This window comes from Chaetodon auriga, chromosome 1 (assembly GCF_051107435.1).
Source record: "Chaetodon auriga isolate fChaAug3 chromosome 1, fChaAug3.hap1, whole genome shotgun sequence".
In the NCBI taxonomy this organism is placed as follows: Eukaryota; Metazoa; Chordata; class Actinopteri; order Chaetodontiformes; family Chaetodontidae; genus Chaetodon; species Chaetodon auriga.
In genome coordinates, this window is record NC_135074.1 from 21,546,571 (window position 1) to 21,571,284 (window position 24,714).

The 24,714-nt window shown below is 41.7% G+C and overlaps 1 protein-coding gene across 2 annotated transcripts in view; it reads left to right on the plus strand.

The window, feature by feature from the left end:
- Positions 1-6,401, plus strand: part of kif18a (kinesin family member 18A) — a 29,578-nt gene extending 23,177 nt beyond the window's left edge. Inside the window, exons 15-18 of one of the 2 annotated variants that reach the window (XM_076729612.1) lie at positions 608-986; positions 4,237-4,329; positions 4,512-4,609; positions 4,759-6,401. In XM_076729612.1, the coding sequence (XP_076585727.1) occupies positions 608-986; positions 4,237-4,329; positions 4,512-4,609; positions 4,759-4,895 (707 nt within the window). In that variant the 3' untranslated portion in view covers positions 4,896-6,401. Of the gene's footprint in view, positions 1-607; positions 987-4,236; positions 4,330-4,508; positions 4,610-4,758 lie in introns of both variants that reach the window. The other variant, XM_076729604.1, reaches the window with a different exon arrangement.
- The last annotated feature ends 18,313 nt before the right edge of the window (positions 6,402-24,714 follow it).

Consider the following 24,714-nt stretch of genomic DNA (forward strand, 5'->3'; position numbering starts at 1 on the left):
CTGGCGTCTGCAAAGACATGATGCAGTTTTTCTCAAGGACCAAAGGTGAGGTAGGCCAGTGGCTTCCATACAGCCTGATAAAAGCTAAAGGTTAAGGACACATTCAGTTGCTAAGTGTCTGTCAAGTCGATGCAGGAGGCAAAACCTTTCCACGTGTTTCCACATGTGATGGATGACACTCAGACTGTACATTTTAGGCACAGCGACCTTACAGCCATACCAGCCATTAGTCATGGCTAAACATGCAACAGTCTAAGTTAAAGTTTGTAAAACATCCTCAAGTATTTTTTATTAACGGGTCTAACAGTCAAAAACTCTATTAACCTGCTTCTTCAGGACGATGTGGTTGTGTTTTGATCAGCGATGATTGATTCAAATATGGCTGAAATCTGATTAGTGCATGGACGGTTGTGACATCATCTTTTCCCCCACTGAGTCCCTCCCACTACAAACGAGTGACAAGAGAACTTTGGCGGATGATTGCTCTTTGGTGTTGATTGGTTGAAGCTCCCTTTGTGTCACTGTTCCTCCACCATCGGTTAATTATTAATGTGCATTGTTTGTTTCATTTCTATTAACTTTTTCTGATTGTTTTGTTCTTCTTCAGGGAAAAAAAATCAGACGGATATGAAACAGGAAGCACCTCCCAGAATGCCCATCAGGAGAAATCTGTGTGCATCACTGCCACCACAAAGCCCCCGGACCATCGCCAAGACCCAAGTGTTTGAGGAGGGCATGTTCCCACTCCAGTGCACACCAGAACCCGTTCAAAAAACTGTTCAGGCCCTGCCGCTGGGCTCCTCCAGGGCCATGGATCCCAACATGACCTTTGAAGTTCTGGACAATGTTTCTGAAACGGGAAGTGATGCAACCATCATAATAAGCAGCGGCAGTCCCTGTCAAGCATTGGAGTCTGCTGACTCAGGTCCCAGCCAGCTGCTCCGTCATCCCAAGACCAATGAGGGCAACCAGGTTCCTAATAAAAGGTGAGAAAATATTCACGTCTTCAACCTTTCTTTTGATTCACTAACGTTAAGTGTAAGACCCAGTTTGTTTTATTCATTCTTTATGATTTCCCCACGAGTTTCTGTCCAGCCACTGTACACACTTCACATGGTTTCAGAGGAGATTTCCTCCCATCTGAAAGTCAGGCAGATAACATTACAAGTAAATTAACAGGATTGCTTTTAATGTGGATTACAGTTCTCTTGACTCTACACATACACTACATTGGTTTTCTTGGCAGTCCATATGGTGCAGCCTTTTAGCACGTTGAAGTAGTCGTAAACAAATGCATCGGTACACCCACGTACCGCCTACCACACTCCTGTGGTCACTCTGAATTTTTACTGCTACAATAGTGTACGCTACACAATAGTGTCACGTAAGCTTGAAATATTGTAAGAAAGATAACAGAAAACACTCCTCTTCATGGGAGATGCTTTGGGAAAGAAAACAATGCTGTCACGGCAGAAACCTGAACTGATATAACATCGTAATCTAAGTATAAACATACATTTTTATAAGTCAAGTTCAGAGGAAAAAACTGCAACAGCTGCCACGATTTATCAGAGCCATTTGTCGTACTTTCTCGCCTCCCGTTCACCAAACAGTTTGTCTCAAAATGCACTTTACAGCAATGGAGACTGAGCCAAGGAGTGTTTTTAGCTGCCTCCCTTAGTGTTAAAGCTCAAGTATACCAGTGAGCAATATTAGCATCATTACAATTAACCTCTGTGACATACAGAGCAATTAGCTGGCAGCAAGAAATTCACATTTTCTGCTGGACATATGCCATTAATCATGAATGTTTTTCTAACATCAGCTGCTCTCATGCAGCACACAGGCCTTGGTGTTTCTTAGGTTGTCATGTGCCTCTTATCCTTTTCTCTGGGCTGCGCTCACAATCACCCGGATGTCTCCTGTATCATCAAAGATTAATTTGATCTAATATTGTTAATGTCTTGACAAGCAAGTGATTGACCAATCAGTAGCCAATAGCCAGACAACAGAATAAGAGACACAAGTTGAGGTGGGTAAAAAAAGCAGCATATATGTTCATAAAATCCCTGCAGAAGCACTGTTATTGGTTTATATTTAATCAGCCCAGACATATAATTTGACGTTTCACTAAATAAACCATTTCCCACCATTGCTTCTTGATGTCACAGCTGTCAAGAAAATGTGATGAGGTTGAAATCAGCATTTGCTCCTTCACCTTGAATCTCTGAATTAGCTGTTTTGAAGCTTTTAATAAGTACAGCAAACATAATTTATGAATGTTGTTAACTCTCTTAATTGAGTTTAAAACATCAGGGACATGCCCATTTACTTTTCTTGATGTTTCTTAAGAAAAATTGGTACAGAGGGAAAAACACTCCTTATGTCATCCATGCTAATCTTGGTAAAAGGCCTAACTAATACAAGTGTGATGATTCAACGTTTGTTCAGTATTCAACCCAGACAGTTCTTGTTCAACACATTTTGAATTAAACATTGCTCCCCGAAAGCATAAATTATCAAAGTTTCAGCCCGCCTCATTGCGGTACACAGAATTTTTTTTAGAATTGCATTAAGAAAAATATTCCATTTATTTAATTCAAAAACATGTGTTGCACTTTTAAAAACTGGTTCAGAGAAAACTCAAATCAGTTCCTTGAAATGGTCTTAAAACACGTCCCTCTGGCTGCACACTGAAAGTTTCAAAGCAGCTGAAGAATTCTGTGTAAAAGACACTCTGCCTGTCTGGATGCTAACTAAACCATTCAGAAGTGGTAAATCTCCCAAACCTTATTCAAAACGAGACAGAGACTCGAGTCCAAATAGTATACCAGCAGCAAGTTTCCAGACTGGAACATTGGGCCAAGAGGCTTTAGTCAGCTGAGCTGAGCGGCGTCATGGTGTCTTCAGCTGGAGCTGGCAAACCAAACAGGAAGCATTTCAAGCTACAGCAGCAGAAAGGGTTTGTGTTAGTGAATGATGCTCCCAACAGAGCAGCGTTCACATTGACACATTGAGTGTGAATCATTTTATTTGGTGCATAAATTTGTTCCTAGCCAACCTCAAAGCCAAAACAAATCAAATTGCTTGAAAATATCTCTGCTACCCCACAAACATACTGTTTCATGAGGAGTTGTTGAGCTAATCCAGACTTTATGAGAGCACTTAGCACCCTGTCAAATCTCAACGGGAAACTTGCATTTAGATAGCAAGGAAAAGCAGTAGTTTTTTGTAAATATTTCCCAGTACAAGACCATTGTAGGTAGAGACTCAATGACTTCAGGAAACTTGGTGCATTAGTTTTACACTGCTGACTGTCGAAAAGCGATTTTTGGGACTGCGAGGTGAGTGAGTGGCGGCTCCCTGGGCAGGGTTCATGCAAAGTGTAGCACACAGGGACACGAGAGGGAGGAAGAAGTTCAAAGTGACTTTGACGGTGTTTGACTGTTGTTTTTGGAAGAAATTAGAAAGAAAAATACCAGATAAATCTGGAGACCTGGCTGAGTAATAGATGAGGAATGTCAATTACATAAGGCTAATTACAGGTTGAGGTTAGTTACATAAAACATGATAGCAGTTTCATCAGGTTGATTTCCTCTGGCAAGTTTTTCCAATCACCTCGTTACTTCTTGTTTTTTGGATTCCACCAGCGGCTTCTAAGACTCACTCAGTCACATGGTCAACCTTTGGTGCTGCAGTGGAGGAGCTGCCCACTTAGGGTTTAGCTTTGGCACTAAAGTGATGCCAGAGTTTAGAGCAGTTCACTGATACTGCAAGTTATCCTCAATTATCTGCTTGATAATTTAAACTTCAGATCAGAAAAGCCCTGCTAGATGTCCATTTGAGCTCCAAACCCAATCCCTTCCTGAGCTGGAATCAGTCAAATTTGAAATTCATGCATAGTTAATGTAAGAAAAGGATGTGAGCTTGTTTGTGTGCATCATCACCAAAAACAAAACCGGGAACACCCGGCTCTCAAACAGTGATTTACTCCGTTTATACCTGGGGGTGCCTTGGTGGAAAAAAAAAATGTGGCGTCAAAGTTATCTGAGACAACAGAATTTGCATAACCAAATTTCTGACTAAAGGTGCATCAAAACGAAGCATCGGATATCAAAAGTACAGATTTGTGTACGTAGCTCTAGAAGTAAGACGCAAAGAAAATGATCAGTTATAAGATGTTTTATATTTTAGTCATCTGATTTTAAATGCAAAGGGAAATGCTGCTTATTGCAGGCAACCGGCCGCGTCTGTCCAAGACTTGAGACGACCCAACCCGACATACATGGACATGACGTCTGCTGCACAGGGAAAGCGGAAATTTAACTGGTAACGTGCCTCTTTCTGACCTTTCTCTTATATTTATGGAAATCATTTTATTTTATACTGCCAATAGATTAATTAAATGTTTTTTTTTTAATCCTTTTGGAGTTTTCAATGATGTTGAACTTCCGTTGTTGTGTTTGATTGCTTTTTCATATTTTCCCCATCTGCTCCCTTCACTGCAGCAGCATCCGAGAAGAGCCAACACAGGGTCTCTCTGCACCGAAGCGCATAAAGAAAGACCCCTCAGTGTCCCGGGGACCACTCAGAGTGCATCGTTTTGCTGGTAAGTGTTCACAAAGAAAAAGAAAGAAGAGCACTATCAAAGTTCCACAGTGTTTATGGACTGATATGACATCCACATGCATGTATTCAGAGCTATCGCAAACAGAAAAGTGTCCTTCAGCTCATTCCTTGTTTGGCGTCTGTCCTCAGGCTCAGAGGAGAACAGGCCTCGGAGAGTTGCGAGGAGCATTTCTGAGGGAAACCTCAGCCTGCTTGAACCTCAGAAATCCAAGTCAATTTTCTACAAAACGTCGCAGCGGTTCAAACGAGTGACCAAACAGATATAAAGCACCATCGTGTTTAAATCAGGATGTTTTGCCTTTGTGAACATTTTTACTCTCCACTCTTTTCCGTCCGTCTCGAAATCTACAAAAAGAAAAAAAAAAGTGGTTCACTGTCGTTCTCTCACACCGATGCTAATGTTCTGAGCTAAAATGTAATAAGCAGTTGTATTATTTTGTTATGCTCTAATTTAGACTTACACCACAGTGAAAGTTTACTTGACTGTATATAAACATTGTATAGTTCATTGTTCATCTCGTTAGATTCTTCTGATTTTTGTCATTTCTCAGCCCACCTTTAAATTTTTTAAAACACACTAACAGCAAGAAATAAAACATGTCCTGTGGATGTTCTGTGTTTTACATACATTGTGTACTTCTAACTGTTCTCTTAAACCAGGGGTGGGGAACCTTTTTCTTATCAAGAGCCATTTCAGTTTTTAGAACATCCGTCGAGGGCCATATTAAATTACTGAGCACATATATCACACTAACCTCTAATGCGATGGCAGGAACTGCTTCTCTTTGGCGAGGCGTCTGATGTCAGATGGTTGTGATGATGATGATGCTACTCACAGCTGGTTTCCCAGGTTTGGGTGAGCTGCACCGAGTCTTTCCAGGATCAGTTCTGAAAAGAGCTGCTCACAGTCGTAGGTTGTCCCAAACAGAGCTGGAAACGTCAGTGCACGTCTCCTCAGAAAAAAACAAAAGCAGAGAAAATCCTCAGCACATACATACATACAGTTTATAGAGTCAAGCAGAAGGAAGTTGTAGTACCTGCTGTAGCTTTGAGATTGTTGTTGGTTGGCTTTGCTGTAGGTTATCAGGCCCGTCAGCTATTAGCTCGCTCACCACCAAACTTGCCTGTATAACACCGTCTCTGTCAGACTGTGGTCTGTGAAAGCTGCATGTTGGACCTCCAAACTCTGCTGAGGAGCATTAATTTTACCCAAGCTTCTTTGTCCACGCAGCTCTTCCATACTAGCATGTTTGGAGCTGGAATGACTCTGAGATTAGCCTTTTTCATCACTGTGAGCGCAACCCCACAAACTAACGTAGACACACTGGCTTGACAACAGTGTAACGGCTACATGCATGTTGGGTTCAGGGACCAACCCGAAGGACGTGTTAGACTACTACTGTGTTATTTTCTCTTCACAGAAAATAAATAATTGCTATTTATTTTTTATGTTTTTTGTAAATTTTCTCGATGGGTGTCTGTGGGTTGCCTTGCGGGCCAGATCAGACGTTCTCACGGGCTACATATGGCCTGGAGGCCATTCGTTCCCCACCACTGTCCTAAACAATGATCGGTCTGGTAGGTGACATTTCCTAGGGCAGCTAATATCAAAGGTAGACTATCGATGACCTCAAATGGAAGTATAGTAAAAACCTGAAACTGCTCATCACTGAGCTGTGCTTTGGTTTTTCATTTTTTTTAACATTCTTAATAAAACGGCTTGTAATAGAATCTGTAGCTGTTTTTCGATAAATAAATCCCTTTCTAAAATGTAATATCTGCCTTTTTTGTGCTATTGATGTTGAGTCTGAATGTGGTTTTCAATGAAGTGTGGGTTACAAGATGTTCCAACGATAAAGAAGTGACGCAGGACAGGCTCATGGAAGGTGAAAAACACAATGGCAAGAAAAATTGAGCTGACCTGAGAGCGACTCGCGGCATAACTCACAAAGATAACTTCCTTGTTGTCTTCGTGTCGGAAAAAGCACCCGTTTCATATGCCTTTAGGAAAAAGGGTGATCCCAGAGTGTAGTGATTGATAGGATGCTATTTGTCTCTACCAATGCCTTGTGGGGATTCTGGATGAGAAGTGTATTTCACCATTTAACACACACATTCAGGCTTAAAAGAGGTGTTACCGCTAACTCAATCACTGCTGTCCAAAACCCCAGTTGAGATTCACCTTTAAAAGGGGATAGAAAATGATGCCAATTAGTCTTTTTGCCCAACCATGCGTACTGTCACCACAGGGGGTATTTCTGCTGTTGCCAGGCCACACGTGGAAACACTGTGGAGTAGCTGATTTAAAAAATAGAAATTTTGATTTAAATAAAATATATCCACACATTTATGCAAAGGAGTAAATTTGACTTACAAATTGGGGTGAGTCCAGCGGATCTTTAGTATTTAAAATAACAAGCGACAATCGGCCACAATAGGTGCTCCCACCAACCTGACAGCTGCAACACGTAACGTCAAAACACAGAAAACCCCAAGCAAGCAAGCGAGCGAGTGGAGAACTCAAAATAGCTGCAAGTAATGGATAAATGGTTGTAACGGCTAAAAGATTAATAAATGGTTGAAATAGCTTGAAGTGATGATTCAGTGGTTGAAATTGCTGGCTAAGTGATGAAAAGCTGGCTTAGTGGTGAATAATCAGTGAAATGTAATGGATAAATGATTTGGAAATAGTGAGCTCAAAGTAACGGATAAACAGTTGAAATAGCTAAAATAATAATAATAATAATACAAATAAAATACAAATGCAAACTTGACCAAACCAACCTAAGAAAAATATCCACTTTTCTATGATAAACTGTGTTAACATCCATTCCAAACATTGACTGTATTGTGGATGAAGGGGTCTTTGAGCTCCTCTCACAGGACTGTGGGGGTCCATTCGGAAACCTCTGCTAAATGCCACTTTTGACTTGCATTTCAAAGATATTTCAGGCTTTCCTGCATGGCATTTTTAGCCTGATCAGATGTGAAGAATTTCTGGGAACAGGCTTTTATTAGAATCCTATACTAAAAACGAATGTCAAAAAATACCTCGTGGATCTGTGATGAGGGTGGGACCTCATTGCTCTGTCTGGAGAGAACTAGACTTGTCACTTTGAATTCAGTCTTGCAACTTTCAGTGGCACAGCATTCAGTGTGATCTTTATTTTTAGCTCAGGAGCTCAATGCATATATCAGCACTGTACTGCGCAAGCACTGACACCCTCTCATGCTCTCATTCACAAGAATCTCTTCATTGTGTGTGTGTGTGTGAGAGAGAGAGAGAGAGAGAGGGAGAGAGAGTGTGTGTGCGCACACAGGGAGGCAGGTCTTGGCTAAAGTTTATTAACTTTCTCTTAGCCAATGGGGCGCCTTGTGCGTTTTTCCTGCTGACCAATGGGACAGATTGAGAGGTTGGAGGTGGGTGTTGCTTAGCAACTGCAGGTAGAATCTCAGATCATGTCGGACCCATTGTTTTATCTTGCCTCCCTGAGAGACATTACATGCTATGTGTTGTGATTTGTTAGTAAAAAACACCTCTGTGCAAATGCGTCACAAAGTTGTTAACTCTATTTTTGTATTGTTAAGCAAAGGCCACATCTCGCCCTCAGGTCAGAGCACTTTTAATTGAATTGTCATTATGTTACTCCATGTAGCTGTCTTATTTTCACCACCAAATCACAGGAGCACATGCAAGAGAATTTAGATTTTATGCTTTTATTTACTTACTTATTGATTTTTGCTCCTGATTAGAGGGATAATAACCTTTTCTGAACCTCATGCAGTGTCAGAGATGAGTGCTTTTAAACATAGACAACAGACAAGACTGCTAAAAGCAAAGATTCCTCATGGAGATGAAACGTCAGCATTTGATTTTGAAGCGCTTGCAACATTTAACCCACAACACTCCCAGATACCGTCACACTAACACACACACACACACACACACGCACACACATACACACAAAGCCCAGATGCAATTAATTATGATTCTTTGTTATAATTCTGACTCGGAAAACCTTGAGCGTTGGCCTAAATGAAATGAGTAAATGCAGCATTTGAATAGAGCCTTTATATTTGTGCGTGGCCAGGAAGAGAGACACTGACTAGAACATACAAATATAAGCATATGATCCCTCCTACAATGTTCCTGACTCCCACGAGGCAGCACGTCACAGCTGTGAACTTTTCGTCCCCTGTCTAATTAGATGACCTGATATCTTACAGCAATATGTCACCGTGGAATAACTCGTGCAGAGCTGACCACCAGCACTGTCTGTCCTTTTACCGCTCTAACAGCGTCCCTTTCTGGCTTTTGTTTTACCTCTGTTAGCCTAAAATTATCTGTACATGTCACCTGAAACGAGGTGTACATGCCTGATGCATACACTTAGCTTATTGTGTGTCCTACTGATGCGGAAGAGCTGAAAAATGAAGAGTAGTATTTCAGCTTCAAACCCTGCTTTAAATAATTGTCAAGATCAGCCATGGTATTTGCTATTTTATTCTCCTCCACACTTATTTTTTGGGGGGGTTGGGGCACACAAATGCATTTGTGGATAGCACAATTATTTTGCTTCATTAATTCAATTTGCTGTAGTAGAAAATTAAAGGTATTTTATGCAGCATCATAAGCAAGGCACAGTAGAGTTGCTCATTGCTCCGTCCCGTGATGCTAAATGCAAATATTTAAATGGAGGTTATGGAAATTCCTGCAATGCACCCTGAATTTGGCATGTAAAGCAGGACCAAGAGGATTGTTGTTTACACCCTGTACAATTGTGTCCAGTTCATCCAACACTGGGAAGCAAAGGAATAGACGCAAAAGTATAAAAAAAAGAAAATATCCACAAGATTGGAGGACATTTGGGGAGATACTTGAACTTAAAAGGCAGTCAAACAGTGTGATTCTGATAAGGTAAGCCCTGATAGCTTGTTACACCCTCACAGAGATTTAAAAGTAGCGCTGAAACGATTAGTTGATTCATCGATAAGTCAGCGAAAAAATTCACCGCCAACATATCTGATAATCCTTTAATCATTTTTGTTACTTATGGTTCAAACATGCTTGGATGATCTCTAATGTGAGCATTTGGAGCTTTTGTCTATTTCCTTTTTCTTCTGGGGTTTGGAACAAAGCTCGACATTTTAAAAGGCCATCTAGTGCTTTTTTTTTTTTTTTTAAATTCCATCTTTTATTTCTTTTTTTTTGAGCGCTCAAGGTATTTGTGATGGGCATTTTTTTTAACATCCATCCTCAAGGACAACATATGTATACTGTCTGTCTACTGCAGAAAGGTAGAGACATCAGAGAGAGCTCGATGGCACTCGGTGTTTCTTTAATCCTCAGTCGAACGTCACCAAACGCTGAACTATTTCACATGTTGGCTGCGACAGAAATGTGTCTACCTCGTTACATGTTTGCTGCTCCTCCTCATTTTTCACCCAGCAGTTTGTTTTCTGAAACGTTCCGGGTTACAATCTCCCTTCACATTTCACTCTGTAAACAAATTTTGTGAGAAAACAATGTGGCAGCAAATACCTGGCTCCCTTTACCAATACATAGCTGACTGTTGGCAGGACCTTGTGCGGTGGGGGATGGGTGAGATTTACAGTTTCCTTTACCAGGTAATGTCTCCTGTTGTGAAACAATGTGACAGAAAATCAGTACAGCTGTGATGGCTCAGCAGTGTTCTTTGCCCCTCTACATTCTCCTCCAGGAGCTTATCCGAAGCCCACCTCAAATGTACTGTATGTAGCCTGTGGATGACTCATCCTCAGGAGAATGAGCTGTATGGTGCAGGTAGCCTTGCAAATAAACATTTCACCATTTGCAGAGTCTACTGAAGTACTTTGCTGACTTACAGTCTGAACCCACAGACCGCAAATTCAAACTCTGACAAACCATTTCTATTTTATTCTGCCTGTTAGACGCACAGTGTGAAACATCCTCTCCTGTTAATGTGTCCCTCCTGTGTTACACATGTGATGACTGTGTCACTAAAACACACGACAGTGAGACATCAGTTAAGGCTCCAGAATTTTTAGTCATTTTGTTTATTGAAACAGCAAATTTGTCATCATTGCACCAATTGCCATGGAGACAGGGTTAAGTCCCAAACCTACTGGTATTATACAGAGCATGAGTGTATGCTCGCGCTCTTTACCGCAACTTCCAGGAAGCGCTGCCGAGCTGAGTGGATGGACATTCAAATGATTTTTCGTTTCCCGGCAGCCTTTCACACCTGTTCCCTTCCAGCACTCTGTAAATCCTCCCTCGTCCCTCATTCGGTTTGTTCATCCTGTTGGTCTGTCGTATGTGCTTGTGCTGTTATACCATAAAGTCTGTCACTAATGGGGGGAATTCTCCACCTGATGACACTGGAGCTGAAGCGATGCTTTTATGAGAGCTATGTCTAAATTTCTTTCTTTTCAATTGGTCTTTTACATTTCTCCTGTCTTAAATATTTAGAAGGACCGGGCCTGGCCAGGGGTCAAACCATATTTTTGAGGCTAGGGCTGCCAACAGCAGGAATATTACTCCTAGATTATTAAAATTATCCAGGAGTTCACAGTAAACAACTAATATTAGAAGAAAAAAATATTTTGTTTTCTTCTTTCCCATCCCGTTCGCCATCCTGTGACCCCTCAGACTTATAGGAACCACTGCTGCAGAGTGTGCAAACACCACACAAGACCAGAGTATTTTAGTTTGAGTATTTTGACTTCTTTCTGTGGGGCAACAGTGCTAAACACTAAGCAACCATTGCGCATTAAGTTAAAAAATGTAACTCTCTCACACAGGATGGTTTAGACGTCGGCCTGTCTGTGGGTACAGTGAGGAAGACCACGCTGCAGAGCCAAGTGTAACCTCAGCACAGCACCTCAGACCCTTTTTATTCAGGCCTTGTCTGTCCTGTTTCAAATAAAGTCCGAGCCACTCCACTGCCCACACAGGTGTTTTCACTTGTTTTGTTTGAGACCTCCTCTCAGGACTGTGTGGGCGTGTACAGACTGTGCTCGATTCACATCTGCATCAATCTCCTGTTGGTTTTGTTGCACCTGTTAGGGAACTTAGCACTATCATTCGTTTTAGTGAGAGCAAATAGTTTGGTCACTTCACTGTAGTTTTCTTTTTTTTTATCATCTTTGTTCCTCAACACAGAGGCACAAGTTTCCTTGATAATTTAACTGTAGGTGTATGTTATTGCCATGTCTTAACAATTTCATCTGCATTTCTGAGGAATCCCGTTTGTTTCACTTCAATATTACTGATGGCTCCAACTACTGTGACACCTGTGAGCCTCAGCCACCTTTGGTCTGGAGAATAGAGCCGCAAATCTGAGCTGTTGCAAAACTAGAACATGTCATCGTTGCAATTGGGAACAAATTTCTCACCATAGTGATGAAATCCATCCAAAATCAGCCTAAAATCTGAAAGTTAATTGATTTGGAAGTTTTATCAGATTTCTACAAAGCATAATCCTGAGCTTCAGCTCAATGTTAGCGCTGCACGCAGCAGAACCTGAGGAATTTGGTTCAAATGACTGCTACGTTAAAGTTAGGGGTCGTTCATGGTCACGCTTTAAAACGTTGACCTGCAGTTGGAAATGAACAGGAAATGAACAGCAGTCTCCAATTCTTATGTTTCTGGTACCACAAATAATCACAAAAACAACCAAAGAATGCCACATTGTCAGTTACTGGTCTAAAAAAATAAATTGTAGTAGCTGCATATTAGCAGAACTGGTAACTTTATTTGAGGCCTTTTGCATAAGTCTGGTAAAACACTGTGATAAATGTAAACTGACGAGTTGAAATGTCTGTTACTATTCCTCTTAAGTGTATAAATAACATCTCTTTCTATGCAAAATTGAGATCTCTGTCGTGCCAACCTGAGCTTTGCTTATGTAAAGGATTTATTGACTCCTTGTGTGTCTGCCCGCACATCAGATCAGTGGAAGCAGCTCCTCAGGTTGTTCCTAGATCCTGATAGTGTATAATCACCTGAAAATAAGAATTGTTGCGTTTTCATTACCTTAGAAAGAACTCTTTATATCTGCAGAGGGAACGGGTTCGATTTGTTGTTTCTACTATGTTTCTACAGTAGCCCAGCACGGACAAACCAAGCACCGGCTCGAGGGGCTTTCATGTCTTCTGCATCATATACATGCATCATAGGGAAGGCTGAGACAAGTGGTATTCAGCTGGTTGCACTCTGCACTGTCCCACTAAATCCTGCACACTAGACTTTTAAAGGTTTTGAAAACTATATAAAAAATATATTTTTAAATGTATTTATTATTAGATTTTAATTATTACTGTTTTCTATGTGGATTTATCTGTTTAGCTGTTTTGTTTTACTTTGTGTCCTTATTTATGGATGAAAAATTTTAAAACCAATAAATATATTGAAATAAAAAGTATTATTACACTTCAATTCCATTATGACAGTTTTGTGGATAATTTCCTTGTACAGTGGTGGAGTTTTACAAAGATTTAATAGTTCTTACATACATCTTCTGAGGCACATGAACACATCATGAGTGTTGTATCCTGGAGTCCTTGGGTGTTTCGTGGTCTTGCAACAAACACCCTCGTACAGGCATCTGGACCAAAGTTGATAAAGCCGGATCTGTGTTCAGGTAGTGCAGACTGACACCACTGGTCACCCCTTTTCAGTCAGAGCCATCAAGATGCTTTCTCTGCCACCTCCACATTGTTGTTGACGGCTCCTCTCCCTCTTGGTCCTGCAATGCCCAGGCTTGCGTAGGCCTTTGGGGGGAATGGCTGGCAAACTCCTGACTGCTCACCTCCACTGGCATGCACCGGGTACACCACTCATTCCTGTCGTTGTCCTCCACCAGTACTGAGTACTTTCCCCTCTTCCTCTATCAACTCTCCATCCTCTCCTCTGAGGGCACAGTTAACTTCTGCAAGATGGGCTCGCTTGTGGCTGCAGAAAACAAGATGACGTCTGGTCTCAGTGATGATATGTGGGGGAATTTTCAGCTGCCTCTCCAGGTCACCTGTCATCACCCAGTCTAGTGCCATAGAAAGCAAACCAGCAGAGTGGTTTGTGGGTCTTTTCTTCAGCCATTCTCCCTCCTTGACGAACACAGTCATCTTGTCTGTAGCTTGGTCATATCTGCTATCACTGAGCCCCTTGCTGATTGCCTCAGCAATGGACTTGAGGACCTGATCGTGTATCTAGGACAGCACCCCTCGCCCAGTGTTTGAGGGTCCCTTTCTTGGAAAACAGGGGTTATTCTGGTGCTTCTGCTTTATCTGATGTGGGCAAACTGCTTTCTTTAAGCTGTACTTGCTTTAATACTCCAGGATGAGGCCTTCCACCCTCTGGGGTATGTGATGTCTCTCAACTGCAGCCTCGACCAGCTTGTGGGGTATTAAGCCATAGGCGTGGATAAGGTCTTGCCACAGTTTAGCCAGGTCCTCTTTACCCTCTCTCGCCTCCCTGATGAGCTGGGTCACCACACCAGTGTATTCAAGGCAACCAAGGACCCCCAGTACGCCTCCCTTCTGTACCGACCTGTCCATGTAGTTGTTACTCTGCAGGAAGTTGGAGACTGATGTAACAGTCAATTTAATAATGATGCTGAAATCTTAAATCATTTGATGGAAATTATTTTCAGAAAACCTTGGCGTGACATTATTAATTAAATGGCACTTAATGACAACAATTAGAAACAATCATGAAGATTAATTCATGATCATACCAGTTTTCACACACGTTTTCATGATCGTGTAATGCCAGCCTCATGCACACCCCTTCAAATAACGCGTTACCATGGATATAATAGTAGCTATATGTGGGCAGGATTTCTGCAGAGCTTAATTAAATTTCCTCCTGCCTACCATGGCCTTTAATTTTTAAAACTTGCAAAAACTTGCACCTGCTTTGTAGAGATGAGGAATTTTCCACTGAAAACCTTCACAAAGTGTGTGGACTTTAAGCAAAACGCGCAACCAGCTACACTTATCATATCTCGTCCCACTTGTTGCATGTTCTGCCCTTGCATGCATGTGACGGACTTCACTGCAAACACACCGAGGGTTTCTCTGTCAGATGACAGGAAGCTGCACTTCCAGGTGAAAGGGCCTGTTTGATGAATAACCCAATGCATCTCAAAGACTCAAAATGTGGCCCTCAGTCTGTGTGTCTCTCTGGCACACATACTGTACACACACACACACACTCTTTCATACGTATCGTACACATGAACACAAACACTGGGTCTCTCTTCCTCACCCTTTCTTTCTCTCTCTTCAGTGATTAACAAACAATATCCAGCTTATAACTGCAACTTAGTCAGACACCCACACTCATTTGCAGTGAAAGGCAAATGACCCTGGTGATGAGTCATTGCATTCACTCAGAGATTTGCTTTATTCAACACACTGAAATCTCATAAGGCAGAGTGAAGCAGTGGTTTTCGCCATTGTGCCTCTGAGTGAGCTCAGGTGTGCCTTGACGTTTTTTTTCAAATGTAAAAAAAAAAAGTGAATCAAAAATAGCACAGAACGTCATTAAAATCCACTGAAATCAGACTATGATTTCCCAGTCACTCACTCACACACACACACACACACACACACACACACACACACACACACACCAAACAATTAAAAAGGGCTCCCTTCTCCTGTGATTATACCAGGCTTTACGGTATATATTTCCAGCCAATCAATAATTAGGTGTTCTTCAGAAATTAGTTTCTTGGGTAAACATGTCATCATAGTGAGAAGAATCGAGACCAAAAGGATGAATAAAAGTGCTCTGGGAGGCAGCTAAAAACAGCTGTGATAATGGCACTAATTATAGTAAATGAGTAGTAATTAATAGTCATTTGTGTGTGAGACACACACATGCGAAGTGCATATCTAAATATGATGTGAGGTGGGTGTGGGGGATGGGAGGAGAGAGGTGGCAACTACTGTCATATATGGTTTGACAACATTTGCTTGTTTGACCAAAAAGTTTGTCCTATTTAGATATTGATTTTTTTTAAAAAAAGAATAATATGCAATTACACCTGTGACCAGCTGACTGTAAGAGTCGAATAACAGTTTTTTAGGACCCTGTAACAATTTTGTGAGTATCTGGCTTCTGTTTTGTGTGTTCTTGTAAGGACATGTTCCAAGTCTTCACAGAAGTTTGAAGGGTTTTGGTGGGCGTATTTAATTTGTCTGTTTACAAAGGCGTGACCTCTTGATAAAAAGGGTTGGATTTAAAACAAGCAAGATATAAGGAGACACGACTTTCATTCTGGATATTCTGTCTCTGATGAAAGAACATCTACAAGCTTACACAGCAAGAGAGGCCTTTTAATTCTGGAATCATCATGATGTTGATAAATGGTGAGTACTGAACTATTTTTGTGACAAGTTGAGACAAAACCAGTATAAAAGGCCAATATGTATTTTCCATACTATGCAAAATGCTATTTTTATATATACTTTGCCAAATTTTCTTCTTCTGTGATATGTTAAAAGTTAAGTAATGCTTGTGAAATGTTACCATGTAAAAACATCAGTTGTCTATTCTGTGGAATTGTTTGATGGACCACTTCTAAAGAAAGGTAGAAGAGAAATCCATACTAACACAAGATGTTGTTAAGAGCTGAAAAAGCACAATACTCAGAACAACAGTGAGTAGAATTTTTCTTTCACAACTACAACGATAAAATGACAAAGTGTGTTTTGTTCTTAAGTGCTTGTTCATGAACAATAAGATTCCACAATCACAACCAAAATTCCACAGTCCTCATCTCTCTCTCTCTCGCTGTAGATACTTTAATTGTATTTGTTTTTATGTGTTTTTTACAGATTCAGCTGATGAACATTTGCTCAATTCACAACCATGGTTGCAGTCCGATGAAGAAATAAAGTTTGGGGATTAAAATGACTTTATCGTGCTACATTTGGAAGACTGCAAGATCGCTGTTCAGACTGAAGAAACTGTTCAGACTACTGATACTGGAGCGGAATCATATCGCCAGCTGGAAGCTGTGCAAGGAGACGACCTGGACACATCTTATAAGACTTAAGGAGTCACCTCACATGACAAGGCCTTAACACAGACAAATCCACTGGTGAGCAAAGAATTCCTTGCCATTTTTAAAAAACGTTCACACAGTATATGTACCGATACAAACAGCATTGCTTTTGCTAATTCAGTGACCAATCGTGCAGGAAATCGACCTTCCAATAAGGAAGTCATTCCTTCAATAAGCGATTTTGATAGTTGGCTCAAAGGGTGTGAGGCATCTCTAGCTGTGCTTGAAAATGCTTTGGAGACAATTTGTTGGAGGTGTATTTAGTGGTGTGGTTATGTACAGCTATATCTATTCATTATGAAAAAAGCTTTGCAAATCCATTTGTGGTTGTCACAATACAGAGAGAAGGCGGTATGTCTTGGATGGTGGTGTGAGTACTGATGATGAGTGTGATGATGATATTGTTATGGTTAGACTCTGAAATCCAAATTCATAAAATGTACTGACCACAAGCTTATGTCAGTCACAGCACTGTTATGAGATGCACAAACAAGGCTCTCTACAGTGTTACACCATGTAGTTGTGTAAAATTCTGTGAAATGTTGTAGGGGAGGCATCAGCACTGTGGAGAAGTCCTGATTAGTGGCACTGAACACAAATTCATACAACCTATCCCCAAGGAAGACCCAAGCACATATTTTAAGATTCTCTATGCCTGTTATCATCACAGTAGACATGACCCAAACTTTGTCTGTACTTTCGCTCTGGCCATTGGACTGCGGGTAGAGCCCCAAGGACAGGCTGACGGATGAACTCTCTCCAGACCTGAGAGGTGAACTGTGGCCCTCTGTCAGAGATGATGTCTGCAGGGATGCTGTGCAGGTGAAAACACGCTGGACCAGCATACCAGTAGAGGGAAGCTTGAGCAGAGCAGTCTTGGAGAACCGATCAACAAAAGTGAGGATTACAGTATTACTTTGTGACAGGGGTAGACCTGTGATGAAGTCTAGCACAATGTGCAACCAGGGACGGGTAGTAGTCTGAGGAGACCAGCAGGTACCTGACAGGCAGCCTTTCCTTGTGCGCAAACTGAGCAGGCGACGACAAATTCTCGGGAATCTGTTCCCATCGTAGGCCACCAGAAGTGTCTGTTCAGAATCTTTAATGTTCTATTTACATCTGGGTGGCGGGCAAATCTGGATGTGTGAGCTCACTGCAATACATGGGAGCGGACAGAATCAGGTACAAACGGTTAGGTGGGCCGTTACCTGGGTTGGGTTGGTGCCATTGGGGTTTCTTAAAGATGGTCTCGATCTCCCACGTCATAACTACCACCACACACGAAGGGGGCGGAATGTTCTCAGGCTCTGGACTCTCTTGACGCTGTGTTGCCGGGAGAGGGCATTGGGTTTTATGATTCTTGGCCCAGGTCGATCGGTGAGGGTGAAGTTAAACCCACTGAAGAATAAAGACCACCGGGCCTGTTGAGAGTTCAATCATTTGGTGGACTGGATGTATGCCAGGTTCTTGTGATCGTTCCACACCACAAAAGGCTGCTCTGCCCCCTCAAGCCAGTGTCACCACTCCTCCAGTGCCATCTTTACCACCAGCAGCTCCCAGTCCCTGACATTGTAATTTCTTTCTGCTGGGGTTAACTTCCTGGAGAAAAAGGCGCATGGGTGAAGCTTTTGATCAGAACCTGCACACTGTGACAGTACTGCCCTAACTCCCATGTCTGAAGCATCTACCTTCAGCACAAACTGATGAGTTGGATTGGGCTGGACTAAAATGGGAGCCAACATAAACAATGTCTGGAGTCTGGCAAAGGCAGCTGCTGCCTCCATAGGCCAAGAAAATGGGAGAGATGGAGAGCTTAACTTCATTAGTGTAGCTTCTACTCAACTGGAATATTAAATGAAGAGCCGGTAAAAATTGGCGAAACCCAAAAAGCGCTGAACCGCCAATGCCCTGATCTTTTCAGTCTCCTCTCACCTGCCCACTTACGTGGCAAACCCCAAAAAGGAGACTGAAGCAGCGTGACGCTCACATTTCTCCACCTTAACAAAGAGTTTGTCCTCCGACAGTCTTTGTAACACCTGCCAGACATGGTGAGTGTGCTCCTCCTGACTGAAAAAAATCACAAACACGAAGTGATTGATGAAGTCTCTCAACACATCATTTACCAGATTCTGAAAGATGGCCGGGGCATTGGTGAGGCCAAAGGGCTCCACCAAATACTCAAAATGCCCCATGGGCAGGGGCGTGGGTTGTGGACTGGCAAGCCAGGCAGTTTCTTGGAGCCCCCGGCTACTAGGGGGACCCTGGCCTCTTATTTACAACAATGATTATTGATAGGAATGGGCTTTCAGGGACCTCTGTTAGTCCCTGGACCTCACTTTGAGAACCACTAATCTATTTTTTCAGTATTCATCTCAAATGTCCCAGAAATTTTGCATTTATGTGTGCAAAAACCAATTTTTGCAGTGTGCACGGGTGGGGTGGAGGCCCCAGGGATTTCTTGCTTGGAGTCCCAAGTGACCCTAGCAACGCCACTGCCCATGGGGTTGTTGAATGCTGTCTTCTATTCGTCCCCCTCCCTTATCTTCAGCAGGTGATCAAATGCCGAGGAGATTAGTGGCAAAAGATAATTATTTTTGACAGTGACAGTATTGAGGCCCCTGAAGTCCATGCACGGACAAAGTGACTTATCTTTTCTTAGTAAGAAAAACCCAGCACCGGAGAGGTAGATGGACGGATTATACTTACCATGAGGGAGTCCCGGATGTATGTTTCCATAGCCTCCCTCTCGGGGCGAGACAAGTTGTATAGACGACTAGTAGGAAGGGGAGCTCCAGGGAGGAGGTCAATAGCACAGTCATAGGGATGATGAGGACGAAGGGAGACGGCCAGCTTCTTACCGAATACCTCCTGCAAATCATGGTACTTGGGCGGCACTCTGGACAAATCTGGAGGAGACAGAGCCTTACAAACAGGGTAGTCTCTAACAGGGAAAGGAGCCGATAGGAGACACTGGCAGAGGCAGGAAGAATTCCAGGTAGCAATCCTATGATTTATCCAGATGTGTGGATTGTGAAGTCACAGCCATGGATAGCATAGTACCACTGGATTATGGGGTTGACATTACACACAAACTGATTTTCTCACTGTGGTTGGCAGACAGAATAATAGTCACAGGTATGGTGCAGTGTGTTACCTCTGCCGTTTAAAGCGTTAGCTGTGACAGTAGTGGTTAAGGGCTCCAGCCGTAAGTTGAGTTTCTCAGCTAATCCTTTGTCAGTGATGTTCTCCTGGGCCTCAGAGTCCTCTAGAGCTGAGAGCTGGTGGGAAAAAGACTGACAGGACAGTGTGGGTGCTACCTGAGGGGCTGTGGCTGCCTGGATTGGGGTTAGGTGGCAGTGGAACTGGAACGGAAGAAGATACATCAGTTTGAGCATTAATGTGATTTCACATGTCTTGTTGCTGGGCATGAATAGCTTCCAAAAGCTGTCCTTGTTGTCCCAAAAGCTGCAAAAGCTGTCCTTGGTGGTGGAGGGCTTACTGAATGCCCTCTGTCTCACCATCTGAGCCAGCTGGGTCCATACTGGTTGTATCGTCTGATATGTTTCTGACTGAATCTACAGGACCCAAAGTGCCAGGCTTGGACATATGAGATGGGAAAACAGTTTAAGTGGTTTAATGAAAAAAAGGTAATGATGGAGTTCAAGCAAAGCCAAGTCGTTATACTTAGCTGAAGGGTAGACAGTTAACCGCTGATGATCTGGGGAATGATGCTGGCAGCAATTTCAAAGGTAAGAATGTTTTTACCAAATATGTCCACCACAGAACCTCAGTTGTTTCTAGGGAGAACATGTATGTAAACTGGGGGACATATTACCCTTGAAACAAAGGCATTACTACCAAGAGGTACAACTTTACAAGATTCTCAGCTCACCGGTTTGTAGCATTGATGAATAGTCATTTTCAGATACAACTGTAAGTAGTGTAAAGTATAATGGTAGAAACCTGAGAAGACAGAGGTGTCCTAATACAGACACTAAAGGATGGTTAAGTTTTTGTTTATTTAATTATTGTATTTTTCTTTTATGTCTTGTTATTATTTATGTCTGTCTCATGTGTTGGTTAGCAAACAAGCATGTATGTGAGAGAAGAAAATATGTTCATAAACAATAAACATGTGTTGAAATGTTAATAGCCTTCTTCGCCAACGACTTCTTGATTCCTTGTATAAAAGAAAATAATGCAATATACAAAATCAGGATTTTTTTTTTTTCCAACAGTGCTGATTCCGACAGAGTCCTCATGCAGTTCTTGTGTTCGCAGTGTGGGATTTTGTTTGGCATAGTCATCCAGTCAGTCATCATCAAAACCCCATCTTTTTGTCTCATAATCCTGAGGAGGATAAGTAGTAGATTGTGAAATTGATCTGTTCAAACATAGTTTTAAAAAAAAACTAATACTGAAATTAACATGCTCATGATACACTTCTATCGTTGCAGTATTCACCACCTTTGTTCACTATGTATCACAGCTGATGGACAAGTAACTTTGCTTCACACATCTGTTGAGCATTAGCCGCATACCACTCCATAACAAATGGAAGAACTGATGGGTAAAGCAGCTCTCTGATATTGCCTCAGTACATCACATACATATATTCTTTGGCATAGTGGTCCACCTCTTGACAGACATACCTGACGATGTAGACTTGGCAGTTTGACTGCCTGATGTTGCTACATCCATGGCTGAGAGGTCGGACATAATGATAATGATAACAGTAATAAAATAGAAAATGTATGCAAAATAAGATGCCGAATAAAACCCATTTGATAATAACAATAAAAATAAGATGAAAATAAGGGTGAAACTAGAAGCATCGAAGGTCTCCAAATCCCCTTATTTCTTTAATACACTGGCAACTCAGAAAGTGTTTCACCTTGTATGCACACATTACCAATTGGTGCCTCTGAAGCAAACAAGCATAACAGAATCTCCCAATTTCACAATGGACACAAATTTACCATCAGTCTTGATTAACCAAAATAACTCTATTTCAGCCTACCCCAACATGTCTTTCTGTGGGTTTAAACTCACTGTGGAAATTATCTGTAAAGCTCCCCTGAAGAGTGTGTGTGTGTGTGTGTGTGTGTGTGTGTGTGTGTGTGTGTGTGTGTGTGTGTGTGTGTGTGTGTGTGTGTTCAAACCACGTGGCTTCCCTGAAATCTGTAGGTGGTACGTTCCAAAGCTTTCAGCGTTTGCTGCATCCCTGATTTTCTTTGTTGATAACCTCCAATAAACTAGCAGGGGATGATCGCAATGTTCTTGAAGGCAATACTGAATGAGGGGGGTAATCTTTGTTATAGATTTGACATCTGTACATAAATGATTCACCAACTTATATACTCTTGAAGGTCCAGTGTGTAGCACACGATGTACACTTTACACACTTGAGATGTGTGTGTTTCATGCTCTTTACAAAGTAACTTACTATGATCACTTAAATGTATTATAAGCCAGATTTATAAATCTTGGAAATAGAAAGCAAAGGTTGAAGAAAACAGTGAAAGCAACAAAACTTTGTGTAGCAGAAACTGTTTTTTTTTTTTATTTCTGTCTTGTTAATAATCTTGAGACTCCTCAGATTTATTTTGCGACTCCTTCGAGGGGCCAAGACCCACAGGTTGGGAACCACTGGAATAGGCCAATATGAGGTCATAGTACAATTAGACCTGAAACAATTGGTCTGTTGAATAGTTGATAGACAGAAAAGTAACCGACAACAATTTGTATCCGTTTATTGTTTGACCTGAATTCACTGCTTCTCAGATGTAAGGATTTGCTCCTTGTGTTGTTTTCTGTGATAATAAACTTAATATCGACTGTTGATCAGGCAAAATAAGCAATCTGGATACATCAACTCTCACTATAGGAAACTGTGATGGGTATTTTTCATGACTCTTTTAGATTCTATAAATATTTCACAAGCAATTAACTGAGATAACTGGATAATGGCATCACCATTAGTTGCAGCCCTAATCCAAACAGATATATAATTATCTGGATGATTTTACACAGGAAACCTCCACAGCGTCATACAAATCATTTTGATGTATGTACAGCGTGTTTTAGTTTGTACTTGGATGGACTTGTGAGTCGTGTCAGAGTGTGTGCGGGCGGCAAGACTACTTTGTTCTTATTTTTTTCTTGGCACGGAAAAACTTTCCAAGTGATAGTGATTTATTTCACAGGAATATAAAAGACGCAGATGACAGATGTTTAAAGAAATGGAAAACCGAAACGGACAAAGCTTTCCTGAGGCCAGAGTGAAAACTGTCCGGTCTGTCTGACCACAGTTTGTACAAGGCTCTTTGCTAAAAAACCTGAATGAACCTGAGACTCATTTTTGGGCATTAGGCCTGAGGGCTGCAAGTGTTATCTGGCTGCATCAAGTTTACTTTGTTTAAGAAAAGAAAGAATAGTGGAGTGTATGGGGGAGGGAGTGTAACGGGAGTCTTTAACAGGGAGTAAAAGGGACTGAAAGGATTTTGATCCAGTGATATTATATATCTGTCCTGGTCAGGGCAGACAAAAGCACACAGCAAACCACCAGAGAGCAAAGCATGTCATCTGAATAGTATGTCTTCTTTGCAGTGTTGTACATCCAAAGGCTTTGTGTGCCTGAATTTGGCTGGTAGAAGGCACAAAGGAGGCAGTTTGTTCGCCCCTGACAAGTGTGCTTTTATTTGCGGCGGCCCTTTGATGTATAGAGAAACTTTGGCTGGGATATCCCTCACAGACAAATGCACCAGAAATCCCACTCCTTTGTATTATCCTTAACAATTCCCTCACCATTCACTGCAAAGCTTTTATTCCCTTCAAGACCTTTATTTTAAACTTTGTGCCTACTGTCTGTCTGTCAACTGTAATAGGGAATCTTGTTTGACTTTATTGTACAGAGGAGGGGGGTTTGACGGGGAGTTGGGGGCATGCAGTTCAGATATGAAAAAACATCAGCAGACCACGTGACATTGTTTATAATGAAAGTTTGGTGAGTAGAACATTTTGATACTGTATAGAGATGAAAGAGATGTAGAAATATGAAAACATATAACCATACAGTCTATTTAGTAGCTTCTCTGCAGCTTTTAGCGCTTCCTCTTCAACAGATGGAGTTTCCCATGTTCAATAAAATTGTAGATATATTTAAATTTCCAATTTTTAAAGCAGTTTAAAGGAATAGTTCAACATTTTGGGAAATATATTTATATGCTTTCATCCTGAAAGTTAGATAAGATCGATGCCACTCATATCTGTACAGTAAATATGAAGCTGCAGTCTGTAGCCATTTAGCTTAGCTTAGCAGAAAGACTGGAAACAAAATCCTCCAACCAGCACCTCTGAAGTTCACTAATCAGCACATTAGGTCTTGATGTTTAATTTGTACAAAAAACAAAGCATAAAAATTACACATTGTGCTGTTACGGGTTATCTGTCTTTCCTGGTCAGGCGCAGTCGTAGACTCAGCATGCCCTTTTTACACTTGTCATTGCTCACTGGTGGATAAATTTTCATGATTGGCAAACCTTTGAGTGTAATTCCAAACATACACTTCATTAAAACCTAATTTAACCGGACCAGTGGAAGAGAAAGTCCACACGCTCATACCTTGGAGCTGCCCAGTATGCTGCCACAGCCTTACACTGTTGTTACTGAACAGTTGGGACTTGAGTGATTCTGTGCAACAGCTCGGTCGAGGCGGAGCACAGTGTTGCTTTCCTGTGCAGCTTTCGTCAGTCAGTCCGGGGATTTGAACTGCCGGCTTCCAAGTCACGAGCCTCCACCTCCTCTGCAGGCTGCTGTTACTATCCTTTATATCAGACGACCAGTAAAAGAGCTAAAACTCTTGACCCATCCATTCCTGGGCGCCCACAAGTGCTTAAGCAGATAAAGATTATATTCATCACATAGGCATTTTAGTATGGGGGTCAGGAAATAGGGCTTTTACATAAAAACATTGAAAAAAACGTTTTTGTTTTAAAGCCTGTGTAAT